Source organism: Physeter macrocephalus, unplaced genomic scaffold, assembly GCF_002837175.3.
Source record: "Physeter macrocephalus isolate SW-GA unplaced genomic scaffold, ASM283717v5 random_1389, whole genome shotgun sequence".
NCBI lineage: Eukaryota > Metazoa > Chordata > Mammalia > Artiodactyla > Physeteridae > Physeter > Physeter macrocephalus.
Genome location: NW_021146518.1, coordinates 1 through 10628, shown reverse-complemented (window position 1 = coordinate 10628; position 10628 = coordinate 1). Strand labels below are relative to the sequence as shown.

The 10628-nt window shown below is 65.5% G+C and overlaps 2 protein-coding genes across 2 annotated transcripts; one reads left to right on the top strand and one right to left on the bottom strand.

Moving 5' to 3' along the window:
- The first annotated feature begins 2341 nt into the window (after positions 1 to 2341).
- On the top strand, positions 2342 to 5490 carry PRXL2B (peroxiredoxin like 2B). Its single transcript, XM_024125657.3, has 7 exons — positions 2342 to 2515; positions 2724 to 2928; positions 3589 to 3640; positions 4204 to 4267; positions 4351 to 4426; positions 4714 to 4832; positions 5323 to 5490. Exons 1-7 carry the CDS (start codon positions 2453 to 2455, stop codon positions 5347 to 5349), a joined length of 606 nt encoding a protein of 201 aa, XP_023981425.1. The 5' UTR covers positions 2342 to 2452; the 3' UTR covers positions 5350 to 5490.
- Positions 5491 to 6938: 1448 nt separating this feature from the next.
- Positions 6939 to 10440, bottom strand: LOC114485394 (membrane metallo-endopeptidase-like 1). The gene is given in 10 exon segments (XM_028486735.1): positions 6939 to 7038; positions 7103 to 7179; positions 7601 to 7696; positions 8263 to 8328; positions 8414 to 8547; positions 9001 to 9120; positions 9326 to 9384; positions 9664 to 9767; positions 10145 to 10228; positions 10387 to 10440. Coding segments are annotated over 10 exon segments (894 nt in total).
- Positions 10441 to 10628: the final 188 nt, after the last annotated feature.

Sequence of the window (10628 nt, the reverse complement as noted above, 5' to 3'; positions counted from 1 at the left end):
CAGGGGCCCAGGACACATGAAGAGATATAGGGGTAAATCTGCCCACCTCCTCAGTTGCCAAACCCTGGTCCCTAACTCCAATTTGACCATCAGGCACAGACAGGGGGTCAGCACTTCAGAGGGGAGGTTCCCCCCCACCCCTCAAGGAGCAGGTGCCACAGAATTGGGGTGAGAAGGGACACTGGCCACTGCCCGGCCGGTCTGCTCAGAGCCTGGAACCCGAGACCTCTCTGCACCTTGGGGGACTTCAGGTGAGGACACAGCAATGATTCGCTGACACACCCGGAGATGGTCGCTGACCTCCCTGATGTGGATATCTTTGCTGAGTACCTGCTCCCTTTTGGGTGTGCACGGGGCCTCCCAAAGGCCAGAGCTGGGTCTACACAGGCCGGATCTTGGTGTCCAGCTGGGACCTGGCGCAGACGAGGAGCCCAGAGTAGGGCAGATTAGAGAAGAAGGGAATAAATGAACGAACCAGTAAAGGAATGAAGGACAGTTAGGCTCTTGGTGGGGACACAGCCTTGACAACGGGGCTCCTAACCCTTTATCCCAGTGCTTCTCCCAGCTGTTTGCAGCCTGCCGTGTGCCCCCACTGCCCCCTCAGGGAGGATGGGAGCTCAGAGTTCATGGCTGTGAGTAGGCATCAGGGAGGAAGAGGGCTCCCCATCCTGTCCCCCTACCACTGAGAGATCCCATGACACGGTGGCTCTGGCTCTGTGGGAGGTTCACATCCCTAAGGGGCAAGGAATGCTGGAGATACTCTTGGGGTCTGCCTCTCTAGATTTGAGGGATAGAGAGTGGAGGGTCTCTGGGCTGTGACTCCTCGGGACCTGAGCCCTGACAGGACCACAGGCTCTGCTCACCAGGTAGCCTTCTGGTTTTCACGCGTTGCCAGTATATTACGACAAGTCCCCCGACAACGACGGGGATGAGAACCACAAGATAAATGCTCCAGGAGGAACACGTCACATGATGTTGTGCTGCTGCTCCCAGGGTTTGCTTCCAACTCAGAAGGGCTGCCGCACTTTGGAGGGAGGAGAGGCGGGATGTGGAGCCGCACACATGGCACCGGGATACCTGATGCTCACAGAGATCCAGGAGGTACGCCGGCCCCCGGGGCTGCACTGCTGAGTTTGGGAACTGGGGCATTTTCCCCTTGTTTCTCCTTCCCTGCTGGGCAAAGGGGCCCCTGCTGCTACTAGCTTCTGCACCGCCCGTGCTTTCTGCCTTCCAGACCCAGAAACGGAAATCCTTCTCTTTTTGGCATAGTAACTTGGTTTTGGAGCCTGGACCTTCAGCCACTCCCAGCACCCTCATCCTCCCAGGCCCAAGGGCAGGCTAAGGAGGCAGCAGCACCCCCTTGGGTCTCAGTTTTTCCGCCTCTCTCTTGGGAGGTCCTGTGGAATACAGTGTGGTATCAAGAGGGGGACTCCCCCCTCCCCAAACCCAGGGCAGGCTGCTTGCTGCCCCTTCATTCTCCAGCCTTGTCCAGGGCCTGGAGCTGTCTGTGGGCCCTGGGGAGTGAGGCCGAGTGCCAGGAACCGCAGTCCCTCGGGGGGGGGGTGTGTGTGTGTGCGGGCCATGCCCAGGTGGGACCCCGCGGTCCCCTCAGCCTCTGTGACAAGGGCCCTCATCGGTAAGATTGGGTGATACTGAAAGGTGTCAGAGGGCTGTCGCGAGGAAAAAACAAGACAAATTCGCAAGGCACCTAGTAAACTGCTGTTATCCCTTTCGGGTCCCTTTCACCCAAAGTTTGGGGGTTAAAGGCAGATATTTAGCTGGCATGAAATTGACAGTATTTTATGATTAAAGCCAACACGGACGTGTAACTGAGAAAACGCTGCATTCTCATGGATTTTCAAGATGAAACAAGACCAAGGGAAAAGCTAAGCCCTCGGACTCCTCCACCAGATGGGACCCCCGCCGGAACCCCGGGACCCCCACCGCTCTGTCGCTTTTCACCCCGCACTCCACGACTGACCCCGCCCCCGGCCGGGCGCTGCACTCTGCGCAGGCGCACCGCGTGCCTGCAGCCCAGACGCCAAGCTCCGCCCACTACCAGCGGCGCCATTGGCTGACGGGCTCATGCATATACAAAATGCGTGCCGGGGAGCCTATTTTGCTTACGGGCAGCTGCGGTAGGCGGGGCCGGGGCCGGGGCCGGGGCCGGGGCCGGGGCCGGGGCCGGGGCCAGGGCGGAGGGGGCGGGCCGGGGCGGTGGTCTGGGGGCGTGTCCGGGACGGAGTTACGGGCAGCTGCGGTAGGCGGGGCCGGGGCCGGGGCCGGGGCCGGGGCCGGGGCCGGGGCCGGGGCCGGGGCCAGGGCGGAGGGGGCGGGCCGGGGCGGTGGTCTGGGGGCGTGTCCGGGACGGAGCCGGGCCGCGCGCAGGACTGAAGCCTGAGCGGACTGCTGGAGAGCGGGCTTGCTGCTGGGATCCGGGGCGGCAGCCGCCATGAGCACGGTGGACCTTGCCCGCGTGGGCGCGTGTGTCCTGAAGCACGCGGTGACCGGGGAGGTGAGGCTGGACGGGCTCAGGGTGGTGGGTGCGCCCCGGCACCTGGCAGCGGCATCCGAGGCCGGCGCCGGGGCACAGGGCGGAGTTGGGGGCGCAGGCTGGGCGCGCGCGGCGCTGGCCGGGGGCACGGGGCGCGGGAGCGGGGCCGGGGGTGAGGACGTGCGCACGGGCGGTGGTCCGGCAGCGCCCCTCACCCGCCCCGGCGCAGGCCGTGGAGCTGCGGAGCCTGTGGCAGGAGCAGGCGTGCGTGGTGGCCGGCCTGCGGCGCTTCGGCTGCATGGTGTGTCGCTGGATCGCCCGGGACCTCAGCAGCCTGAAGGGGCTCCTGGACCAGCACGGCGTGCGCCTGGTGGGCGTGGGGCCCGAGGCCCTGGGCCTGCAGGAGTTCCTGGACGGTGGCTACTTCGCGGGAGGTGCCTGCACTCCCCACCCTCCTCCCCCTGCAGCACCCCGCCCCCCCGCCCCCAAATGCCCAACCCGCCCTGAGACCCCTCCTCAAACTCAGGGCATTCGCTGCCTCCTTCTTGCCCAGCCTAGGCCCTTCTTTCTCCAGGAGCGGCCTTGATAGGCTCCTGTGTCGTGTGCCCTCCCCTCCCCTTCCCTCCCCGGCTGTGGCCTCTACCCGCCTGCCCCAGACATGATGTTCTTCCCACTGTGGAGGGCTCAGTGGTGACTCTGGCCTGCAATCCAGGGCAAAGGTCTTTACTGGGTCAGCTGCCAGCTCCTCGCCACCCCAGGAGCCAGATCCTGAACTTCCCCGGATGCTTTCCCCAAGGAGCATCTGGGACCAGAGCCCAGGCTGCGCTGCCTCCCGACCCACGCCGCTGGACCCCTCCCCTCACAGAGCCCTGGGCCCAGTGGCAGAGTCCAGACAAGTCCTGCTTCTCCCTTTCCACCTGTACCTCTGGGCCTCTGCCTCTCCTCTAACAATGGGGACAGTCAGCCCTGCTTTGCCCCTCCTGGTCCTTGGTGGGAGAGCTGGGTACCAAGGGTGGACAGAAGGCCGGATGCAGGAGGGTGAGCCAGGGGGGCAGGTGGGCCTGGGGCACCCACCTGTGGCCTCTGCTTTTTAGAGCTCTACCTGGATGAGAGCAAGCAGTTTTACAAGGAGCTGGGCTTCAAGCGGTGAGCTGGGGGCTCGGGGCTTCACTGCTCCCTTCTTCCTCTTCTCCCCTCCCCGCTCTCCCTGGACAAGCGGGCTCTGGGGGCATCCACTGCTCCAGCCAGCCCTGCCGGGCTCTCTTTTGGGTGCCGAGTGTTTATTATGGGCTGTAGGTTAGGCTTCTCACCCAGGGCCTCCCCACAACTGGCTGCAGAGGGCACCTGGGCCTAGTGCCCCAGTCAGGGGCCACCCTAGCCACCTCGGGTGCATCTGCCACCGGCTGGCTGCCTCCTCTGATTGGCAGTGCCAGCTGAGCCAGAACCCCTGGGCTCACCCAGTCCATACTCCCCACACCCTCTGTGGGGCCCCAGGCCTGACAGCCCACAGGCTGGGTGCCCCATGGCTCTGGCAGCTGCCCCTGGCTGGGCCAGCTGCTGGCCTGGCTGCCCCGTGCCTCCTGAGCCCCTGGTGAGATGGGCTGGGGCCTGCTTGTCAGAACTGGTCTGTGCGGAGACTGGGGGCAGGCGCTGGGGCTCAGTCTTTGGTGAAGAGTCAGAGCCTGGACAAGCCAGCTGTGTCTTGGCAGGTACAACAGCTTGAGCATCCTGCCGGCCGCCCTGGGGAAGCCTGTTCGTGATGTGGCCGCCAAGGTTTGTGACGGCCAAGGTCGTGTGGGACTCAGGTGCAGGGGCTTCTGTCTAGGACTGACCTGGGCCTGCTCCCCTCCCCCCAGGCCAAGGCTGTCGGCATCCAGGGGAATCTCTCCGGGGATCTGCTGCAGAGCGGAGGGCTGCTGGTGGTTGCCAAAGGTGGGCCAGGGGAGAGGCATCAGGGGCCACCGCATGGTCACGGGGTCAGGGGTGCAGGGCCACATACTCAGGTGAGAAGTTCTTGATGAACTTGACCCTGCCCTGACCCTCCCTCCCTCCGGCTTATTGATCTCGGCACAGTTACCCCCTTGGTGGAGTGGCCCAGCTTTGAGTGTCATCCTAGCTGGGCGGGCTGTGGCCAGAACAGCTCACTCATCTCAGTAACCAGGTGGGGTAGTGGCCACACAGGGGCACCCTGACGACCCCCTCCCCCCAACCGGCTGCAGGTGGTGACAAAGTGCTGCTACACTTTGTCCAGAAGTCTCCAGGTGACTACGCCCCCCAGGAGAGCATCCTGCAGGCCCTGGGCATCTCTGCGGAGGTCTGTACCAGTGAGCCGCCCAAGGTGAGCCAGGCCTGGGGCGGGCACTGCGCTAAGAACGCTCCCCGCCGGCCCCCCGCCACCTCCCCTGGGTGGAACGCTTGCTGTGGCCAGATGCTGAGCTGGACCTTGTTGGCTTTATGTGATTCTGGGCTCACAGCAGCCCCAGGATGTCACTGCCACCCCACTTGGCGGTGACGGGCCAGGGGCAGGGTGGCCAGATGGGCAGGCACAGCAGGGTCCTCTCCAGGGGGGACAGGGGGCTGGTCAGGGGCTGCAAGGCAGAGGAGGGGCCCGTCCTCTCAGCCTGGGAGGGCTGGGGTTTGTCCCAGGTGACCGTTGCCCACGTTAGTTTAGCATGGTGCTGGTGGCCTACCTCCTGTGCCCCGAATGGAGGGGACTGTCCAGCACACTCCTCCTCCTACCTGGGCCACAGACCCCTGGAGGGTGGGCTCAGCTGCTCTTGGCCCCAGGGAGTGTGGCCAGGCTGATGGGGCCTCTGCTGGCTCCGCAGTGTGATGAGGAAGCGTGCTCAAGGTGAAGGCCCCGGGCCTCCAAGGATCTGGGCGGAGTCTCCTGCCCTGGGCACACTGGGAGTTGGATGTGAACAAATTCCGGAATCTCTGGGCTGGGGCTGAACTCTGCATGGTCTGCAGGCAGCGATGAGCATTAAACTGCAGTTTCTGGACAGTGTTTCTTCATTGCCTCTGAATCTTGCGTCCTTGGCAGCCCTGGCCATCCCGGCCTTGATCGCGCTTGGATTCATCCAGGCCAGCGGGGCGGTCATGCATCCCGAGGCGTCACCTTCCCCGCTAGCAGAGTCGCTTTCCCTGGTGGGTTGGTGGTGGCGGACGCGCCCCTGCAGCCTCCCTGGAGACCTCAGGCCTTTGGCACATGTGGGTCAGGGGTCTGAGAACAGGTCCAGGGTGTGGGAGATGAGGGTGGGATGGGCTCCGTCTGATAGAGAGGAAACTGCCCAAGCCCCAGGCGGGAGCCTGGCCTGGAGGGGTGGGGGTCAGAGCTCACATCCAGTGGGAGCTAACTGGGTTTCCAGGGAAGAGATGGTTTCCATTCCACCCGCTGGCGTCTGGTGGACAGTCGGGGACTTTTAGGGAAAGGGCTGCTCTGCCAGCAGGCCCTTTACTCACGTGGGACTTGTCATATGTGCGCCCCGCTGGGGGTGGGGGGTAGCCTGGGGGGAATGTCCCGATGCCCCTGTCACGAGGTGGGGAGGTGACAAGCACCTCAAACCTAACAGGTCTAGAGCTGAACTCCTGTCCTGCCCCGTCAGGAGCTCTCTCGTCTGAGTTCAGATGACTTTCTCAGCACCCTCCATGCCCCCAGGTCCAGGCCTGGACAACCACAGTGGCCTTCTAGCTGGCGTCCCAGCGTCCCCGGCCCCCAACAGAGCCTCTCTGTGGTCATTTAAAAACTCAGGGCAGGTGACAAAGTTTAACCCCTCACTGGCTTCCAGTTACACAAAACCCAACATCCAGATTCTGGGCTGCAGCTCGGATCCCCCCACCCCTCTCCTGGAACTCAGCTCCTTCCTGGGTCAGGAGCCCCTCTCCCTCCCTGAACCATCATCCCCGAGGGCGGGTGTTTGGGGGCATCGTGGTCATTGCTGTGCCCCCAGCACAGAGACCCTGGGGAGATTGTCAGGAACGCCCTACCATTTCCTCACTTGGCCACCAGCAGTCAGCGGCAGGTGCAGCGGGAGAGTGGGGCACTTTCTCAGGTACTGTCGCCCCGACGGCCGGCCCCGGGCTCTGCTACACAGACAAGGCAGCCGACTGCTTTAAAGCGTTTACTTAGCTCAAGTCTGAAGCTCCCGGACATCTGAGGAGGACGCGCTTTGGAGAGTGGGCCGAAGACCGATAACCGTGTCTACAGGGCTGCGGTGGTGGGCGGTGTAGATCCTCGCGGGCGGGCGCGGAGGAGGCTCAGGCCCGGGTCGCGCTCCAGGCCGGGCGCGGAGGCGGGGCGCGGCGCGGGTGGGTCGGGCGCGGGTGGGTTGGCCGCCAGGAGCGGGGCGCACGCCGGGTCCCCGCCGGCAGCACCGTCTCCGCGCGGACGGGACACCTCGGGTCGGCGGGTGGGCGTGGGCCGCGCAGCGCTGCTCGGCCGTGGCTACCAGACGCGGCATCGCACCTTCGGGTGCATGGGGGAGCCCCGTGCGCAGTGGAACGCGTCCGCGAAGGCGGCCAGGTTCTGCAGCGAGCCCAGCACCCTGCGGGTGGACGGAGGAGCCTGAGACGGCGCCGGCCCGGGCGCAGGGCGCGGGGGCCACTTGCCTGTACTTCAGGGGGCTGTGGACGTCAGTCTTGATGGACTGGATGGCGAACTCGGGCCGGTAGGACCCGCACCACACCTGTGGGTGCACGAGGGGCGTGGCTGCGGGACTTGGAGGAGGGGCGGGTGGATGGGGTGCAGGGGCAAGGAGGACCAGAGGGGATCCTGGAGGGGGCGCCCCTAGGGCTGTGGCACGGAGGGAGTGCGGCCTGGTTCCTCTCTGGGCACAAAGGAGTCCCGCCAGGACCCCCCTGCTCCTTCTTGGGTGGGGGGAGGGAAGCCAGCGGGTTGCCTCTCTCCCTCCACAGCTACATCTGAATCTTCCCCAGCTCCAACGCCGCCCCCATCCTTTCCCTCCAGGAAGCCTTCCTGGCTCACTAGTTCTGGTTCTGCCTGGCTTCCCGCCAGGGTGTCCCTGGAGGCATGCGTTAGTGGGGGCTCGCCAAGGATGGAAGTGGGGAGCCGGTTTCCAGCCAGCAGGGCAGGGGACTGACTCCCACCTATGCGTAGCTGAGGACGAACAGCTGCTTGTAGGTCAGCTCCAGTCCTGGCAGCTGCTGGTCCTTGCCGCCTTCCGCCACCCACTTTAGGTAAGCCTGTGGGCACCAAACGGGTGCTGGGCCAGGGCCTGCCCTCCTGGGGGCAGCACCGGGCTGGCCAGGGCTCCGGGGTCCTTGGATCGGGGCGGGAGGGAGGTCTGGCTTCCGGGCCTCCCCCGGTGGGGGGGTCTTGCCCCTGCAGTGTGGGGCCTCTGAGAACCCCAGGGACCATCTGAGCACCGACCCCGGGCTCGGTGGGACCCCACCGCCCGGGCAGCCCGCCACGTGAACGAGCGTCCTGACACCCAGTGCCCGAGGCTGCTGCTGCAGGGGTGTCACTGAGGCTGGCGGGCGTTCAGTGACTGTCACTGCCTTTCTTGGCAGTGGACAGTGGTCTCCCCAGAGCGCGGAGTCCTCAACTAAGGTTGGGGTAAAGTGTGGGCCTGCCCGCCTCTGGCGGGCAGGCTCCCCCAGGGCTCCGCCGCCTCCCCGTCAGATGGAGAAGCGTCCCAGGATCTGCCTGGGCTTGGGAGGTGCTCAGTCCCTGCCGCGCTGAGGGGCTGTCCCTGCCTGGACCTGGTCGCTCCCCGCCCCACCTCCTCGGGGGCCCAGCTTGGACGCACCTTGTAGGCCTGCCGCACCCCTCCATTGTCTGCGATGTTTTCCCCGAGGGTACTGAAGCCATTCACCTGCAGGCGGGAGACAGGATGGCGGGGGCGCCGGGGCTCCCCTCCTCCGCCCTCCCCCAGGCCAGGGCTGCGGTGGGCCGCTTACATTCTGGTCGCCGGCCAGGTCCCAGGAGTAGTTGCCATACTGGTAGACCATGCACTCCGACTGCTTGCGGAAGTGCTGGGCCGAGAAGTTACTCCACCAGTCCATCATGTTCCCGTTCTTGTCGAAGTTCCGGCCTGGACGGGGGCGGGGGGCTGCCCACGAGGCCCGGCCTGCCCAGCGTCAGCCTCTCCCCCACGTCCTCCCGGGAACCCCGGTGTCTAGAGCTCATGTGAGCAGAGAACGGGCCCCCTGTCACGGGGCTGCTCGGGCCCTGGGGGACGGAAGGCTTCAGTGGTGTCCATACCATCTCCAAGGTCAGGGCCTGGGGTCCCAGAGGCACCGTGGACTAAGGACCCTTGCTGTGGCGTCCACACTGTCTAAACCCCAGGGGAGGGGAGCACTGGACCCTGGGGACACGGGGCTGCCCTCAGAAGGTTTTGCTGGTCTAGCCCTATGGGAAAGCCAGCCTTGCTGGGTGGCAGCTGGAGGCCCCTGGAACCAGGTGGGAACCAGGCAGGGCCCCGCGCAGTGGTGCGAGGGGTGTTTGTGACTGGAGGTGCAGCTCGGACCCCCAGGCAGCCCCGTACCGTTGTCATCAAAGCCATGGGTGATCTCGTGCCCAATCACCATCCCGATGCCTCCAAAGTTCAAGGCCTGTGGCTGCTCCTTGCTGAAGAAAGGGGGCTGGAGGATCCCGGCAGGAAACACTGGTGAGGAGGCGGTGGGGGACGGAATAAGCTGCAGTGGGCATACCTGTGTGCCAGGCTCGGGGTGGGCACACCTAGGCGTCCTGTCATTTAACCTCACAGTCGCGGAGGTAAAGGTTATGATCCCCTGCCCCATTTTACAGAGGAGAAAACCGAGGCTCCGGAGGCAAGAGGGCAGGGCTCATGGGGGGCGGGGTGAACATACCAATCTGGTTTCGGTTTGGGGAGTAGAACGCATTCACCACGGCGGCCCCGATGATCCAGCTGTGATAGACAAGTGGGTCATTCAGAGCCCAGGTCTCCTGGGCCTGCCCCCCAGGTCCCCCTACTCGGCTGACCAGAGCCCACCCTCACCCATGCACAGCGGTCATGCCACGAGGCCAGCACGGCCAACGGCCAGGGCAGGGTCTCGGCCAGTCCAAAGCCCGGGCTTCTCCCTGGGACCCCACAAGCAGAGGGCGGGTGCCGGGGGGCTCTGAGTCAGACCCACCGCCCTCCCCCGCTGGCCCATTTCCCCCCCTCCCCCACGCCAGCCCCACTCACAGGTTTTGGTCCACCTTCTCCCGAAGCTTCTTGAGGCTCCGCTGGGCGCCAGCCTTGAGATTCTGCAGTCCGTTCTCAAAGTACAGGTGCTCCGAGAAGTTCAGCTACGGGAGACGGGTGGGCATGCGTGCGGGGTCCTCGAGGGGCCCGGGGGTAAGGGAGGTCAAGGGCGGCTGGGGACTGGCCTCAGGACTCGCCAGGCAGTCCCAAATGTGGCCCACGGTCTCTGGATGCAGGTGGACTAGGGGCCAGCCCTGGCTCTGTGCGTTTACTGGGCAAAGATCCAAGGCCCTCCCAGCCATGCTTTCCCCACCTGTAATGGAAGGTGATGCTGGGCCCCAGCCTGGGGCCAGGTGGCTGAGTTACGGACGGAATCCACCCCCGGTAGCTGAGGGCCCAAGGTCCTCGGGGGCTGGCTCAGGGGCGGGGCGGGTTGGGTTGGGGCGAGGGGACAGGCGGGGCTGCCTGGGGCGGCACGCACATTGCAGTACTCCTCGTCCAGGTGTTTGTCCCCCTCGTCCAGGATGTAGTCGGGATACCCGATCTGCTCCCGGATGCTCATGGCCTAGGGAGGAGAGGGGGCCGGTCCATGCCCGCCCCACCGTGGGCATCCCGGCTTTGCCCCCCCGCCATGTGGGTAAGGGGCTAAGGGCCTCGCCCTCCTTGCAGGCTGTGGGGAGGCTAATGGGGGCAGAACGTGGACGGGCTCGACCAGAGACCGACCTTCGCACCCGGCCGCCAGCCAGGGCTCCGGGGTCGGGCCGGGCAGAGCTGCATGGCTGCTGCCTGTCACACTCGCCCAGAGGGGCTGCTGCTCCCTGTGGCCGTGGCCGCCCCCACCCATTGCTGGGGGGTCTCACCTCTGCCCACAGCCCCTTCCCGAGCGAGCCCCCCACCCCCAGCCTCACTGTCCTCAGCTCTGGAAGGGGGTGGCGATGATTACCCTGTGCCCCTCGCACTGGGGC